An 18,678-nucleotide genomic window follows, 5' to 3' on the forward strand; every position below is an offset into this window, starting at 1 on the left:
CAGTTTCCACCAGTTCATTAAAGTCTTTTTTTAAGATTTCTGATTGTCTAAGTCGAATGTTGTTTGCACCAAAATGAAGTATAACTGTGTCATTTTCTTTTGCGTGATTTAAGATCGTTGGGATTTGGACAGCAATATCAACAACTCGAGCTCCCGGAAAACATTTATTTTGAACTTCAGTAGAATTAGATTTGATATTCAAATGTCTGATAATGGAATCGCCAATAATAAGTGTCTTACCAGACGAAGCAGGTGGCAATAGCATGTCAGTTTGCGAGGTAAGCGGTTCAAAGCGATTGCTGGTTGGAAAATCTAGCTTCTGTGTCAGAGCGGCCGAAAGATGAAACTTCTGTGTCAGCATACTCAGCGCGGCCGATGTTCTGGCCTTAGAACGTGATTTTCTCCGTTGGTAAAGCCAGGGTCCATTATAAGTTGGAGCAGGTGTAAAACAAGCCTCGACTGTCTTCTGCCGAGGTACTCTCTTGGGTAGGAATACCCGGTGTAGATGTAAATGGTGTCCATTGTTGTTGTGTCGGCCTAATGTCCGCAGCCCGAGATGTTTCTAGCAACGTTTTCCGTTCACACAACTCCGTATGTTTCTCAAGCAATCCCTTTATTTGAATCTCTAAAACTGATAGTTCCTCCTCGATCGAGCGTACCTCGAAATCTTTCTGATCGATTGAGGAAAAGTCTGCCCTGTCATTCCTCCAGGCTGCTGCAGCCGCCATTTTCATGTAGATATTTGATGAGATGGATATTAAATTTAATATTGAATCAGGCAGATAAAGCACACCATCGCATCATCACGACACAATTAAAATGAAGACAACCGAAACAAACAAATGACACGTTACTGTACAGCATTACAGTATATGTCTATACGTACAGGCCTGTGTGTTCTCATTCATCATATTCATTTACTCGCTGATGACTGTTGGCATCGAACATCGAGTGGTCTCGAGAGGGCAGGGAGCGCACCATCTATTAAATAACACCACTGAAATTCTCTGTTCATACCTCAGTATAGAAAATGTATTTTATAACATCCTCATTTAGATAAATGAGGTGAGGTACCTTTTAAAGAATCGATAATGTAAATTTTTTATTTAGTTAAAAAACAAAACATAAGTAAGCGGTGCTATTCTGCCTAGCCTGCTTTAAAGAGCTGAAGTTGGTTTTATATTCATTCAGTTCATTTTTTAACGATGACAACCTGTGACGTGCTCCCTATATTTTTTTGACATGCTATTTTGAATATTCAGTCTGAAATAGCATGCAAGTTTATGTACGGCTTATGTAAGTGTTACTCCTGCATGTTGTCGGCCAACTACTAAGCATAGTAGTCGCTTTAGGACAGCATGTGAGAATGAGTCCAGTGATCCCTGCATGCATGAAATATTGCACATTATGACAAGTTTTGCTTGCTAACTACATAACTGAAAACGTGCAAGATATAATGCAGTTTTTCGTTCAGAATTGTAGTATTATAAAAGTGCTAAAAAATTGGCGAATGACATGATTTAGTGGGTCTCTGTCATCTTTAACGTGCGCATTATTGATTTCAGACGGCAGGGCTTTGAACAGCAGGGGAGGTATTGTATCTGAAAGATGTTATTACCGGTTGGCATTTAGGCAGATCACCTACTGCACCTTAAAAAATAATACACCTAAAAAATGCACGTAAAAAATAATACTCACATTATACCTAAAAACTTAAATGCAAACACACTTTCATTAAGTTCATAAGATCATCTGTTGAAGTGGTGTAAAGTAACAAATAGTAGTTTTAAAAACATGCACTTTTACTTTCCCTTGAGTACATTGTAGTGCTGCATTGGTACTTTTACTCCACTACTTTTCTTCAACCTGCAGTCATTACTTTATTTTTTTGTTTGTTTAAGGGTATTAGAAAAATCCGTCTTGTGATTCCTGTCCAATCAGATCGCACGCATAGGGTAAGTTGCATCATCATAATCAACTACCTAGACATGGGCTATTTATAATGGCAACAAACAGTTTAGAAGCATTAAAAGTATCCAAGAAGATGTCCAAAATCTTTACACGCTGCTGACCAAAATGGCCTTAGAGTGCTTTCACAACTGTAGTTCACTTTATTCAGTCCGGACCAAGTGCAATAAATGATACATTGTAGCCAGGGCTTTACATTACCTTTTTTAATCACCAGCCACTGTGGCTAAAAGATTTCCAACATTACTAGCCACTTGCCATTTTCACTAGCCACAATTTTTTTTCCTTTAAAAATATATTTTTATATTAATAAATGTGACTTTGACATGCTAAAATGACTTGATTTAGATGTTGTGTTGTCCACATGCCTCCTCATTCATTTCACTATTTGTGTGTTGTGTATGAGCTTGCTCACTGTGCTTGAGCAAATGGGTTGTGTCGCATTGCAATTGGTTTTTATTTCACATGATTTTTTTAGGACTTAAAATTAGGGATTTACCAAATTTATCTTTGACCACACCAAAAAGACATAATTATTTCTTAGCCATACATTTTAAATGTGTCAAAACAAGCAAATATATAGCTGTATACATGCACTTTTTATTCAACGAATAAAAACAACACACAACCCACCCAGTTCAGCGGTAATTAGGCAGATAAAGCACACCCTCGCATTTATCACAAAACGATTAAAATGAAGACATAAAACACACAGATGACACCTTACTGTGCAGCATTACATTATATGTCTATTCACACAGGTCTGTGTTTTTCCATTCATTATATTTCTTTACTTACCGACCGACTGTTGGCATAGTGCATCGACTCTTAGATCTCGCCACCACCGGAGGGACCCAGCACAGTGAGCGCACCCATCCATAATATAAAACCACAGAAACTCTCCGGTGATAACTCTGTATGAAGTGTATTTTATAACATCCTTGTTTTGATAATGTCGTGTTAAGTGTTTCAGCACATAAGAGGCAGTAGCCTAATAAAATATAGCCATATTTGTTGCACTCAGCCGCTATTCACTAATAAAGCTCCACATTTAACATTTCATTTTTAATTTTACCACATCGTATAAAAACAAACACTTGTTTGAGGATATAGAACACATTTTGCATTTGCAGATTTCCCCGATGCGTTTAAAGCGGCGCTGCACAGGACTAAGTGACAGAAAAAAAGGTGGGCTAGCTCTGCTTTCCCTTACCCCAAAAATGCTCCGTTTGCACGATTTGTTTAATATTATCGTATTCAAATACTTTATAAATAATATTTTAAACCTCATTCGGTGTTTATTATTTTAAGAAAATATCTAAAATATTTTTTTCAGATAGGCCATTGTAAAATGAAAGTTATATATGGCTTAAAACAATTTAATTTATGTACTTTTTATACCTATTTTGTTCTAGCAAGCTTGTGTTTGTTTTATATTGGTTTATTTATTTAATGTGATTTTATTATATCCAATATTTGTAATTCTTTAAATTATTTCAATACAGATAGGCTAGTCTATCGCGATATATGACACTATTGTTTAGAGCCGCCAAAAGTGGACACGTTTGTAAAAGTTTTATGTCTTTCTGTAGTATTCATATTTTTTATGATCACCAAAAATAAATTTAAAAAGAACAAGCCGGTCGAGGTATCAACAGAGCTGTCAAGCAAGCGCTCTTTTGCCCGGCCCAACACACACACAGGTCTCACAATGCGCACATATCACGCACAAGCACGCCTTTTACGCTTGACAAAAACTTTCGACAACCTTTACTGGCTCCTGTGTCTTTAATATAATGTAAAGATTGTTATTGAAACATCGAGAGGGACGCAGCAAGAAAATGTCAAATTAAAATTTTTAATGCAACAGCCAACATTTAAAAGGGAAACATAAGGGCGATCATAAGCAAAAAGATCCCAGCTTATAAGGTGTTTTATAGATTAGCCTATCCTAAACTCACCAGCTATATGTTATTTTTCCTTATTAATTTATTTGTTTGCCGCTTGTACTCGTGCACGATAGGAATACTAGTGTAATAATGCAGTCATGCCATCTTTAACAGACTTGGGCAAACTCCGCCTGTCCTTTCACTCCGTCCCAAAGCCCCAGCTGGCCCTCTTTGGCCCAAGGTATTCGGTGGGCCGAAAAAGGCCGGTCGCTGGCCCCGAGAAAGCCCAGCTTTGGCCCGATTAGGCCCCAAAAGTGACCGTAGAAATGCGACTCGCCCTGGCTCGCTCACTTTAGGTGCGATAGTGGAAACGCGGCTAATGTATCCCTGCTCATAGCAAACTATATAGTTTGTTTACATTAGAAAAACTATACATTTCGAAAATGAAGCGCGACTGTGGCTTGAAAACAATGTTTTAAAGTATTACAAATGGTGAAGATGCATCGCACGTCACTCCAGGAGGAGGCGTGAATTAATTTAGCTAAACTGAGACATGGTCATGTTCCGGAAATATTAGCAACGATCCATCAGGTAATGTTTTTCCCTCTCTCTCTCTGTTGGTAAAGCGCTGTCAACAAATATTTTTCCTCCACATCCCATAAGGCACATGGCATGGGTCTACGGCAGCTGAATTAGTCCAAAAAGGCGCAGTTCTTTTGCAGTTGGATCTGTTTTTGTTCGGATCATATTCTCACCACAACGAACTGCTCCAGGGATAACCAAAATTGCTGGCTCAACGTATTTTGTCCAGAAGTGCACAGTGGGCTCACGCAGTCTTGGAGGACACCTTTCTCTGCCCGATCTGTGTGCACCTTCGTCCTCACAACCCTTGATGGCGGAGCAGCAAAGGGGTGGAGTCCATTCCCCAGTTTGAGAGTGCCATTGTGGGCATGCGTGGTGCCTCTTCCTGGTAGAGTCAGCGTCGTCTCCTGTCCAAGAGCTCTAGATTTGGTTATCTGCCTCCCTTGGAGCCAGAGCCCACATAGCCACGGCACAGGCTGCTTCTGCCCAGCACACTGTGGCCACCTACCAGCGCTTCCAAGCCCAGGCGCTGGCCCAGCTGCACGAGGGTGGTTCCAGCAGGTTACACAAGCCCAGCACTGAAACCGACTGTGCTCTATGAACCACAAGTGTGCCCTGAGAAAGACGATAGCCACATCAGTGTTCCAGGAGCACCACCTCTGGCTGAACCTGGCATAAGATATTCACGAAGTTGACAGTTCGCTTTCTTAACTCGCCCATATTCCAGGCTGGCCTGTTCAGCAATACTGTCTTTGAATTCAGGAATTTATGGTGGTGCAGTCAATTGCGATGGGCAGAATCTATTGGCGGAAAAGTAAGCCGCCCCCCCCGTGAACCGGACCGCAAATCGTCTCTGAGACGGGCCATCTGGAGAAGTGGGAACTTGCTCTTTCCCCAGTGGGGGACCGGGCTCTTCATCCAACGGCGTTTAAGAATGCCATCAAACCCTCAAAGAAAGAGAATTTTCCCTTCCCTGAATTTGACAGCCCGAACACTGCCAGTCTGGGACTGCCAGTCCCGGATCAGCCCTCCCACTCCGCTCTGCCCCACAGCTGGTCAAGTGGTGCTCACTGCAGAGCCATTTGGGCAGAGCTGAGCTCCAGCGAGGGGGAGCATGAGCTCATGCTCCCCCTCGCTGAAGCTCAGCTCTGCTCAAATGGCTCTGCAGTGAGCACCGTCTCCAGCTGGTTATTATCAAGAATAACTGTATGATATAACTTAAAATACCCTGACTTTTCCTAAATATGATTATTCTTTCCAACAAATGCAGTAGTCAGACAGTAAATCTCTCATGTTTATAAAGCAAGATCCACACAATCTTACAGATTGCATTTTGACTGAAGTTTATAACAGCAAAATGCTGTCCTATATGTGGTAAAAGAGGCGGTCAAACGCAATCTCTCTGGAGGAGAAATATTTTCTTTCTCGATGTCACAATCGTGTTTCGACTATTTTATAAGGTATCGGTGCAATCAGACGTTATTTACTTAAAATATTTAGTCGTGTTACCGTTCACAGAAGCTGAAAGCAGAGAATCAAACAGATCTATTTCATTTTCAGATCAGAGAATTTAGGCATCGTTTTGATTCTGATCAGAGAAAAAGATTTTGTATTGGTCATTACAGGAGTAGCTTTAGTAATGATTAATTTAGTATATGTAACTGATACAATATGTATGTCTCCTTCAAAGAATAATGGATTCCACAGCAATGACTTAGTGCAGTAGATATGGCAAGCCCATTACATAAAATCAAGTAAATTCCAAAGTCAAGTATGGCAAGCCATCTTGCATGTATCTTTTTTAAAGGTGTCTTGGTAGATATCATATACTTTTTATACGTTTGACTCATGCTAGCAAATGGGACTTCTTGTATGCTACACATGCTAGCAGTAATTAACTAAGCTAATAACAATAAGCTAAGTGCTATGATGTGCTAGAAATGCTTCCGTAAGTATTAGGATTCGATCAAATAAGTAAATGAGACTTGCCTATTAACAACCCAGTATACTCTAGCAACTGCCCCGGAACCTGGTTACCATTTAGAACACCCAGGCAACCGCCTAGCTATGCCTTAACAACACCTTAGCAGCCTCCACGCAAACACTCCCTACTGAAAAAAAACAGCTTAAACCAGCCTTGGCTTGTTGGCTGGTTTTAGAGGGGTTTTGGCCATTTCCTGGCTGGCTTCCAGCTATTTCCAGCCTGGTCTTAGCTGGTCAGGCTGGGAGATGACCAGCTAAAACCAACTTGATCAGCCTAGCCAAGCTAGGAGCCCAGCCAAAACCAGCTATGTCCAGCTTAAACCAGGCTGGTCAAGCTGGTTTTAGCTGGATTTAGCTGTATTTAGCTGGTAATTTTTTAGCCTGACCAGCTAAGACCAGGCTGAAATGGCTGGAAACCAGCCTCGAAATGACCAAAACCCCTCTAAAACCAGGCTGGTAAACCAGCTAAAACCAGCCAACCAGCCTAGGCTGGTTTAAGCTGGATTTTTCAGCAGGGCTGTGCTTCCTCCTAACTGCATTTGAGTCCTTGTTTGGGCTTATTCCCAGACTACCAATATGCCTATCAATGATGACCTTTCAACTTTCTAGCCACACCCTAGCAACCACTTGTAACACCCTAGCAACTGTCCCATAGACTTTCACTGTAAAAACAAACATGCTAATTCAACACCTCATATGACCCTAGCAACCACCTAGCAACACCTTAGCAACTACATAGAACACTAAAGCAACACCTTAGCAAACACCTAACAACACCTCAGCAAACATTCAGAACCCCACTGCAACACCTTAGCAACCACTCAGAACATCCAAGCAACTGCCTAGCAACACCTTAATAATCACCAAGAACACTCTAGCAATGCCTTAGCAACCCCTCAGAACATAGCACCTGCCTAGCGACACCTTAGCAACTACCTAGAGTGCAAAAGCAACTGCCTAGCAACGCCTTAGCAATCAATCAGAACACCCCAGCAACTGCTTAGCAAGAAACATGCCAAGACATACTAGAAACATGCTAACAAGTTAAGGTGTTGCTAGGCAGTTGCTTGGATGTTCATGTGGATGTTCTGACTTCCTGCTTTGCTACTGTGCGGACGTCTTTGCCTACTGCTCCGCTCCTTGCACTATTGCTTTTATATTTTATACTTTAATTTTAACTTGAGCCTATCAGCACAGTGCTCAAACGACACGGCTTGAAGATCAACATCGAATCTACAAACTTTCTGGAATACAACTTTACCAACAAGAGGGGAATTATCGTCTTAACAATCCTCCCAAAACCAGCTGCTTACATTCCTGAGACAGGAAAACACATTTGGAATTTCCCTGCTGCACAAACTGCCACAAACTTTTACAAAAGATTGTAGTTCTTGAAACAAAGTTACTAGCGATCTGAACAGAACTGCCGAATTACACAGGACCGATTTATTGTGGAGCCTCACAGCATACAGCCGGTGAGTCCTAAAGATCTACTCCAGCTACTGTTTTGAGAACAGAAAAACAGATTGAAACTGTTGAACAAGGTGCAAGGCCAAAGGGTACTCGCGGTGTCAGATCACGAAGATCATACGCTGCCGCATTAGCGTCTTCTACCCCAAATACAGCTCGGACTCAAATACAGCTTCTGAACAGATATGAAGTTTTGAGTAATATGGGTGAAGAATCCCCAAATGCAGTCAGACAGAGATCGCATGACTCAGCAGCTAACTCTGCACTGAACAGAGGCTCAAGGCCGACTAGACAACAGCATTTGGCTCTGATCGCAGCCGAGATAAGAACATTGATTGTTGGAGTTTCAAAAATTAAAAAGTTTAGGAACAGAGCTACCATGACATACTGCTTCCCTCATGCAACAGTTTCTAATATAAACAAAGAACTTGAGAACATATTTAGAAAACATGAGACTGCAAAACGGATTATCATTCATGTGGGAAAGAATGATTTTCGAAGGAACAGTCAGAACTGCTCAAGAGAGATTTCTGTGAGTTATTGGAAACAGTTGAAAGATTGAAGATTCAGCCGTTCATCAGTGGACCACTCCCTGTGAGAGGGAAAAATATGTTTTCACGGCTTCTTGGCCTAAATGTATGGCTGCAGAAAACATGTAACAGAGAGGACTGAATTTTATTAAAAACTTCTCTTCTGGAACCAAAGACAACTGTTTACATCAGACGGCCTTCATCCAAACAAGCTTGGTGCAAAAGTGCTGAAAGACAACATCTATTTCTCCCTCCATCATCCATCAGCTGTGTATGCCACTGAGCTGAATGGCAAACACACACACCTAGCAAGTGTCCGAATGACCACAGGACTTCAAATCAGCTCCTGAGTGGACTTGTCATCTTACAAGGACTGCGATAAAACCACTCAGCTACAACAACCACTGATAACGGACAAAATGCCGTCTGCGCCCTGCACACTTAGCTCAACACAGGCAGACTGTGATGCTTCAAAACAGCAAGTTTCAGCACTCATGGATGATCTCCAGGTAAATACATCTCAGCAGCCAGAAACCCCAGACCCAAAGCGGCTCTCATCAGACACATTCTTATTATCACCTTGCTCGCCTCTCTTGGATTTTTCAAAAATCCAACTGGAGCTGGTGTTTGCTGAAACTAAACTCTCACACTCCATTGCTGCAAGCCCGCAGTTACCAACCAAAAAGCAGCCTGCTCCACAACCACCTCTGAACCCACCTGGAAGAGCCCTCTGATTCTTGCCACATCGTCAGGGCCTAAACAATGGCCCATCTTCAGCTGGGGCCTCATGTATCAACGCTGCGTACGCACAAAAACTTTGCGTACGGCCAGGTTTCACGCTCGGAATCGCTCACGTTTGGATTTACTAACGATGAACTGAACGTGCGCAGCTCCACGTACGCACATTTTTTGTGCATGTCTGTTTTATTTACATTGGCGACTCCTAGAGGCAGTTGTGTTAAATTGCACTCTACAAAGTGTCTTTGAGCCTTGCAATGGCAGCTGTATGAGACAGGTTCATCTAGCAGGTATATAAGGTTTTCATACCATACAGTTGACCAGCCAAACATTAAAGCGCAATTTGCAGCGGTCGCCTGTTTTTCCATTGTAATGGGAGCGATCTACCACACGCACATTGCTATAAAAGCGCCATCTGAAGATAAATTTGCATAAGTGAATCAGAAACATTTCCATTCAATAAATGTGAAAATAAAATATGATGCACAGACTTATTATTGATTCCTACTTGTCTTTCTCATAATAAATACTGTAGACTGTTGAGGGTGCTACAACATTTTACACCTATAAATCACACTATTTCTCTTTTAACTCCACAGTGTGATATTCAGACTCAACTGTGTCAACCGCATCAGCTAAACTTTCCCCACTCTATTTTTTTCTTTTGTTTTTAATTCCGGAGGACAAACTTGCAAACAACACCGTATTCCTCCGGTCTACCTCTGAAAGCAGCACCTTCAAAATTTATCAATGATTTTACTGAGCTGTTATTAATAGTAACCTCTGAATTTGACTATTTTACTATTGTTGGGGATTTTAATATTCACATTGATAAGCCAGAAGTCAATGCTGCAAAAGAATGTTTTTGACAGTTTTGAATTGACTGAGCATGTTTAAGGACCCACACACAATCGTGGACACACTCTTGATCTACTTATAACTAAAGGTTTACACATTTCATCAACTGTTGTTAAGGATGTTGCATCTGATCATTTCTGTATTTTCTTTGATCTATTGATCACTCCAGCTATTAAAGACAGATCTGTCTCTGTAAGAAAGAGATGCATAAGTGAGAACACTAGTGAGCAGTTTATGATGCCATATCGCTAGCACCAAGTATATCTGCAGACTCTGTTGATTCTCTCTTTGATTTGTTTAACTCTAACAGGAACAATGTCATCTATGTCATTCTTAACTTTAAAGTCAGGAAGATGACTGGCAGGCAAAAGTGATCTTGGACAAGGTCACCAAGAGTCCAAATGATGAAAAGACAGTGCAGAAAAGCTGAGCGTATGTGGAGAAAGATGAAACTAGTAGTCCATTATAATATCTAATTAATGTTAAACTCTTAGAAGAGATTGTGCAAGGTATGAAAACATTAACCTGCAGTCTTGACATGCTCCCCATATCATTCTTTAAAACTTTGTTTACCCGTTTAGAAATGGATCTTCTAAAAGTGGTAAATGCTTCACTTCTCACAGGGATTTTTCCAAACTCACTTAAAACTGCAGTTGTTAAACCCCTGTTGAAGAAGAGCAACCTGGATAACACCCTATTGAGCAACTACAGGCCAATCTCAAATCTCCCTTTCATTGGCAAAATCCTTGAAAAAGTTGTTTTCAACCAGGTTAACAAGTTCTAAACTTCAGGTGGTGTTTAGAAAATTTTAGTCTGGTTTCAGAGCACATCACAGTACAGAGAGCGCCCTTATAAAGAAAAGTGCTGCTACTGCTCGATCTCAGTGTTGCATTTGACACAGTCGATCACAGCATATTCTGGATAGGCTGGAAAACTGGGTTGGTCTGTCTGGGACAGTCCTCAAATGGTTCAAATCTTACCTTGAAGGGAGAGGTTACTATGTCAGTAAAGGTGACCATAGGTCGAGGTGGACACCCAAGACATGTGGAGTCCCACAAGGCTCGATTCTGGCACCTCTGCTGTTCAACCTTTATATGCTCCCTCTAAGCCAAATAATGAGAAAGAACCAAATCTCCTACCACAGCTATGCTGATGACACTCAGATTTACCTAGCCTTACTGCCTAATGACTACAGCCCCATTGACACCCTCGGCCAATGCATTAATGAAATTAATAATTGGATGTGCCAAAATTTTCTTCAGGTAAACAAAGAGAAAACTGAAGTCATTGTGTTTGGGAAAAGAGATGAGGTTCTCAAGGTGAATGGGTACCTTGGCTTTAAGGGTCAAACAACAAAAAATAAGGTCAAAAATCTTGGTGTGACTCTGGAGTCAGATCTGAGTTTTGCAGTCATGTCAAAGCAGTTAGTAAATCAGCATACTATCATCTCAAAAACACTGCACCAATTAGATGCTTTGTGTCCAGTGAAGACTTAGAGAAACTTGTTCATGCTTTTATCAGCAGCAGGATAGATTACTGTAACGGCACCCTCACTGTCCTTTCCAAAAATACAGTCAGAAAGTTGCAGCTCATCCAGAATGTTGCAGCCAGGATTCTGATCAGAAGAAGGAAATCAGAGCACAACACACCTGTCCTCAGGTCTCTATACTGGCTCCCAGTTACACAATACCGTATTTTCTGCACTATAAAGCGTACCGGATTATAAGACTCAATTACGGGGTCTATTTCTGTACTTAACCCATACATAAGGCGCACTGTAATATAGGGCGCACCGTAATATAAGGCGCACGCTAAAATACAGTCTGCAAAAAAAGGTAATGGAAGCAAAACAGTTAACATAGTTTTGTTGAACTAGTTGTACTATTTAACAATACACTCACATTATTTTTTTTAATCAGTCTTCTCCCACAAATCCATCAAACTCCCCATCTTCTGTGTCTGAATTGAACAGCTGGGCAGTTTCGCCATCAAACACGCTGGGTTCTCTCTCATCATTGTCGGAGTCAGTCTCATTGCCGGGTGGCTGTTCAGCAATAATGCCGGCTTTTGCGAAAGCTCGGACAACAGTTAAAGCAGATACCTTAGCCCAGGCATCCACAATCCATTCACATATGGTGGCGTAACTCACCCGGCGCTCCCTACCAGTCTTAGTAAAAGTGTGTTCGCCGTCTGTCATCCATTGCTCCCAAGCCGCTCACAACTTCACTTTAAACTTCACTAAACTCTCAACTGTGGCCACCTTGCTTTGTTCCCGCGGAAACTCTGATTCATCTTCTTAACTTGGCGCAGTTCATTTTCTTGTTTCCTCCACTTCTGAACCATAGATTCATTAATGTGGAATTGTTTCGCAGCTTCTCTATTCCCATTTACAACCGCGTAACTAATAGCTTGTAGTTTGAATTGTGCCTCGTTAGCATGTCTCCTCACTGGTGCCATTTCCGGGGATCATTAGACAAACATATGTGGTTTTGATTGGTTTATTGCTGCTGCATACGGAGTGTACGTTTTAGGTCCCTGTGTCAAGCAAAGCGCTTTCCAAAATCACACAACATTTTTACAGATTTTTGAACTCACATAAACACACACATAAAGCGCTCCGGATTATTAGGTGCACGGCCGTTTTATGACAAAATTTAAGGCTTTTAGGTGTGCCTTATAGTGCGGAAAATACGGTATATTTTAAAGTATTATTACTTGTCTATAAATCACTAAATGGCCTAGGACCTCAATACATTACAGATATGCTGACTGAATACAAACCCAACAGATCACTCAGCTCTTTAGGATCAAATAAACTAGAAATTCCACGAGTCCAGTCAAAGCAGGGTGAATCTCCCTTCAGGCACTACGCCCCTCGCTGCTGAAATCAGCTTCCAGAAATGATCAGATGTGCTCCAACATTAGGCACATTCAAATTGAGACTGAAAACACATCGGTTTAGCTGTGCCTTTACTGAACGAGCACTGTGCTACGTCCGACAGATCATACTATTATGTTTTTGTTTTGTTTTTTCATTCTTTTAATTCCTGTTTTAATCTGTTTTTAATCACTTTTATTGCTTGTGTTTTATGTTCTTAAACTTTTTATTCTTGTTTATGTAAAGCACTTTGAATTGCCACTGTGTATGAAATGTGCTATATAAATAAACCTTCCTTGCCTTAACATATGTAGTTATCTACAAATTACTTCTATTATTTACACTTCAAAACAACTTCAACCTTTCAAACTAGGCTTTCTTAAGCCACCATAAAGTTTGTTTATGAACTTTACTTTTCTAGTTTTAATGTGCCACAGCTACCTTGAGGACAAATTTCAACAATGCTATGTCAATCAACAATAAACTGAAAATAAAATCTGTAGTGTGCTGTACTTTAGATTCCTTTACCTTCTGGATTGATCTGAGGTTCAAATTTTTCTGAAGTGACCTCTGTGAGATCTTCAGGGTTCAGGCTCCACACACTAACCCCTTCAGCTGCTCCTGCTGCCATGGCAGCACCCAGAGCCGTGGTCTCAGGCATGGACGGCTTTACTGTAAACAAAAACTATTTACATTCCATATACATTTTTAATACAAATATACCAGTAAATCAAAATTACAATAAATCAAAAATTAAAGAACTTCATCCTTCAAATGAGTTTTGATTAAAAAAAGGGCATTTTACCGACTGGGATACACAGTATGTCAGCTTGCAGCTGCATCAGTAATCGGTTGGATGTCATGCCTCCATCAACCTGGAGCTGAGAGAGATTAATTCCACTGTCCTGGTTCATTGCATCAAGAATCTGAAAAAATATTAGTATCTATTACCTGTTTATATGTGATATAGTACAAAAAATCCCATACATCCCTAAAACTCTAAAAATAGGCAAAGGGTAAATGTACATCAAAACAGACCATACAAACTAATTGATGAATACCTCTCGAGTCTGGAAGCAGACAGCTTCAAGGGCTGCAAAAGCCAAATGACTCCTATTGGTGAACTGTGTTAGACCACAAATGATCCTGTAGAAACAGTAGAAAGAGGTTCAATAATACAAAAGATTGCAAATTGATTTAAAGTTTTATTATACTGCAATGCTTATTCTCCTCACATTGCAGTGTTTTATATCAATAAATTTAAAATCAGCCCCAAAGAAAATTTTAAATAAATGGATCAGTTACTAACCCTCTGGCACTTGGTTCCCAGTATGGTGCATATAACCCAGAGAATGCAGGAACAAAATAACAACCATATGATGTGCCAACATCAGCAGCTAGTTTCTCTGAGTTAAAAAGAGAAAAGTAAAAAAAATAAATAAAAAAGTAGTAATAACAGTGTTAAATATTTTACATGAATTGTTCATAAATATAATTTTTATTCAGAGATACCCAATTCTGTAGAGGTCTGGATAATCCCAAGGTTATCCTTTAGCCAACGCACAACTGCTCCTGCAATGGCAACTGAACCCTAGAAAAGAACAAAATTACTAAGTAAGGAATAACTGACAGTGTGCCATCAAATTATTAGAAATGTACTGCATATATGAGGTGGAAATGTGGCCACACCAAGAAGTGGAGTGGCTTTTACACCTTGGGTGTACTTTTTTTTTAATTATTCAAATAAACTGGACTGACTTTGGTCTCAGGATTTTGTCCTCAAATAACTTCTGTGTACAGTACTACTTTTTTATGTCTCATTCAAAGACTTCTGTTTTATTTTGATTTGAATTTTGACAGTTGTTTACAGTGAAATCAATAAAATCTTTCAGCGTAGTGAGACAAATTTGTAATACAGTCAATGCCTGAATCACTTTAGCTATGCAAGTCCTTAAAAATGGTCACCAGCCAAATAGAATCAAGCACTCAAGAGCCCCAAGGTATAAGAGTAAATAATTAACTATAACATCAGAATGTGATTATGAGAAATATAATGAATTTAATAAAACTTTTGAGACACGAAAAACTTTCATTGAAACAATACAGGATTTAAATTTTGGTAAGACATAGACAAGAATCATAGTATGAAATGTAAAACAATGGCAACATTTCACAACACTACCTCTAGCGCATAGCAGGCTGGCTTGTCCCGCCCTAGTTTATATGCGACCGTGGTCAGAAGTCCATGGTCTGACATAACAGGCTTCAGAAAATTAAAACAAAACAAAAGTAGATTTAATAAATACAGAAACAATGTACATTAGATATATGCATGTTCAATACCTTTGTTCCTACATTCTTAAGCAAGAAACAACCAGTCCCATAACTGCAAAAAAAAAAAAAAAGATTAGATGAAGAGAAGCAAAACTTAAAAAAAAAAAAAATACCATCAGTCTTAAAGAGACAGTTCACCCAAAAATTAAAATTTTGACATTAACTCCCCCTCATAACTTTGCAAACCTCTAAGACCATTAATCATCTTTGGAATAAAAATTAAAATATTGGATGAATTTAGATTAAATTTTAAAACCATTTTGCATGTGAAAATCACTTCCAACAAAAAAGTTTTATACATAAATTCTCATGTATAAATGTTAATAACTAACACTTCTATGAACCAGATTTGATAAAAATGCATCTGATGATGATTTAAAAATCTGATGCATATGACACACTTTTTTGAAAACATTTTAGCAGATCTGATTGGATTTAAGAATTTCCAAAAGTCGCTAATCAGCCCTTTTGGAAACATCTGAGCTGATTAAAAAATAAACTGCTATATTTATATAGATTAATATTAGTTTATCAGTAATCCATAAGTCTGGCTATACTCCAAGCTGTCACTTTTGGTACAATTCTGTTGTGCAAATTATTCTATGAAAAGGGTAGCAAAAAAGTGGTACGGTATAGTTAACTTTTTTGGTACCTTTGACTGTGGAAATGGATATAAATTAATACTGTACCAAACTGTGGAAATGGGCCATAAAAGGTGCCATTTTTGTTGGACAATGAAACTAAAATTCCTGGTTTTACACAATAATTCATTAGTATGGTACAAGGCCTCCTTTTGCAGCAAATACAGTATCAGTTTGGCTTGAAAATACAAGTACTGCACAGTGGCCAGAGGGATTTTGAATCATGCTTCTTCCAGAATAGTGGCAAGTCATGCAACAGTCTGGTGGTACACGTCTTTACTTCTTCTCCACACTGTAACTTCGCCAGATGTTGGAGACAGTGAAGGTACTCTCCTCAAAGAACAATACATTTTCACATTTTCCACAGCCCCAGATTTTCACAGCAGACACCATTGAAAAATACTTTTAACATTGGCCAAATGCTACGTTTTAGCGAGTTTAGCAAGTGACCAAAGGTTTGGCTTTAGCAGCCTGGTCTTGTATATTTACCCTGTGAAGCTCGCAATGAACAGTTTTGGTTAAAATAGGAGAATTCAAGTGCACATTTAATTCTGCAGTGAGTTAAGCAGCTGGGGTTTTATGTTTTTTGGATACAATCTGGTTTAACACCCAGACACCGTTTAAGGCAGCTTACTTTTGCATCCACAGTTACTCCTGTTGGATGTTGGTCATTCTTCTTGGTGGGATGGTGTTATTACACTGGAAACTGCGGCTCTTGATACATCACAAAGATTAGCTGTTTTAGTCACACGCACCAAGAGTTTGTCCTCTTTTGAACAATTTAAATTATTGAATTAATGCAGTATATAGCACCTATAAGACTTGCAAAGTCAGGCAAGGAACCAAAAACACAGTCTTTCTTATTAATTCTTATTAATGATATAATTTTCTTTTTTAGGTGAACCATCCGTTTAATACCTGCATGCTGTCACAATTAGGTTTTAAAGACAACAATAGATTGTTTTCAGTAATACTGTTGCTTATTAAATACAGATTAACAAAACTAAATCATACGTATTTTTAGCTTGTCCATCTTTAAAGCACATCTGTCCAACCAGAGCAGCAGATTGGTCACCAAGACACTGGAAATAGAAAATAAGGTCGTAAAGGACTACAGAAAGTTTTTAATTTCTGCGTTATATCTTAAGGATCTGACTATTCAAATAACTTTAATGACATAATAACAATGCAATAGTCAATCACTGAAAAAAATGTGACTGTTAAATTAAAAATAATTATTTAATAGTCTTACCCCTGATATGGGGACACCAGTTAAAGGGCCAGATTTCTGAAAGAAAAAAAAAAACACTAAATATTAAACACTGAAACAATTTAAATAATTAAATGATAACTCTCTATTTTGCATTGTTCTTGTCACACATGCAACTGTAGACAGTAAAAACTGTCCATTGGTCATAGAACAATGTTACTCAGGACAGTTAACAAATTTGTTATGGGTCAAACAAGCTACTGCTGAATCAACATAAAAGTTTATTATTTGCCTTTTTAAAAAACCTTAACTCTTTACCAATTGCAAGCTGTTTATTAGTAGCACTCATTGATTTAATATGCAAGTACACTGAAACATGGACACTGTAAAATAAAGTGTAACTAATTATATAATACTTATTTGTAATAATTTACATGCATTCTACAGTCCCTCTGCTTAAAGTAGGGGTGTCTAAACTCAGTCCTGGAAGGCCGGTGTCCTATATATTTTAGTTCCAACTCCAATTAAACATACCTGAACCAGCTAAATCAAGCTCTTTCTAGGTAGACTAGAAACTTCCATGCAGGTGTGTCGAAACAAGTTGGAGGTCAACTATGCAGGACACCGGCCCACCAGGACCGAGTTTGGACATCCCAGGCTTAAAGGTTCACCAAACCCTTGAGATCTTTTTTTTTTTTTAGATTTTAACAGTGTTAACAGTGTGTTTTGTGTGTGTTGAGCATCAGTTAAGACAATATTAGCACCTGTTAGCTTTAATTGTGGGGGAAAACTGGATAATTTTTAGCTTTTTTCAGCCAATTTCAGCTTCCGTGTTCAAAATGATTTTTGGAGCGGGATCAAAGTCTGCGACGTAGCGCAGAACTTCAAGTGCAAAGATGACTCGTCGGTTTCTCATTATTATTCATAGCAGAGTTTTCTTATCCAATGAGAAGAGTTGGCTTCTTAATTATTCATGATAGCACGTGCTTTCTGAAGGCAAAGCAAAACTGCCAGTCCCAAGCTGTAATCCTACGTTGATGATGACTGGGTGAGACGCATCCACGGACCCACGGCACACAGTATTTAGCTTTATATGAAGGGTCTTATGAGTTTTTTTTTCATGATCCAGGGGGTTTGTTGCATGTTTTTTCCCCCGATTTGTCAGGGCCGATACAGCAAAGCTGTGTGTGTGCGCTGCAAGCATTTTTGTTGGGAGAGCAGTAAGAGAATTGGAGAATGGCAGACTTTGTCTTTTATCAGGAGTTCGTTCACATTTAGACACATCGTCATGCTGCCGTGTTCGCCTAAATCCTCTAGATTGCCAGCAGGGCTAATGGTTGAAACAGACAGGGCAAGAGACCTGCTGCACTGAGTCTGCATTCAGAGCCGGGGATTGAGGGAAAAGTCTTAATTTATAGTGTTTATATGAACACGAGTATCTTTATAATAATATAAATTGTGGTTATGTGTATATGAAATTACAAATGACAAATGTAGCGGGGCTTATTGTTTATTTCTTTGCATTTCAACTTTGTAAACTATAAAATCATCGGTCTCCTCATGGTTTGGGTCTCATTTTGATTGTTAGCTCTCCTCC

The 18,678-nt window shown here is 39.4% G+C and overlaps 1 protein-coding gene across 42 annotated transcripts in view; it reads right to left on the reverse strand.

The window, feature by feature from the left end:
* Positions 1-18,678, reverse strand: part of zgc:172295 — a 122,202-nt gene that overhangs the window by 13,123 nt on the left and 90,401 nt on the right. For 25 of the 42 annotated variants that reach the window (NM_001431101.3, NM_001114584.3, NM_001431102.2 and 22 more), the window contains 9 exon segments: positions 13,425-13,568; positions 13,702-13,822; positions 13,958-14,042; positions 14,206-14,302; positions 14,409-14,487; positions 15,079-15,159; positions 15,240-15,282; positions 16,886-16,953; positions 17,124-17,159. In NM_001431101.3, the coding sequence (NP_001418030.2) occupies positions 13,425-13,568; positions 13,702-13,822; positions 13,958-14,042; positions 14,206-14,302; positions 14,409-14,487; positions 15,079-15,159; positions 15,240-15,282; positions 16,886-16,953; positions 17,124-17,159 (754 nt within the window). 42 annotated transcript variants of the gene reach the window in all.

This window comes from Danio rerio, chromosome 1, assembly GCF_052040795.2.
Source record: "Danio rerio strain M-AB ecotype USA chromosome 1, GRCz13ab, whole genome shotgun sequence".
Lineage (NCBI taxonomy): Eukaryota > Metazoa > Chordata > Actinopteri > Cypriniformes > Danionidae > Danio > Danio rerio.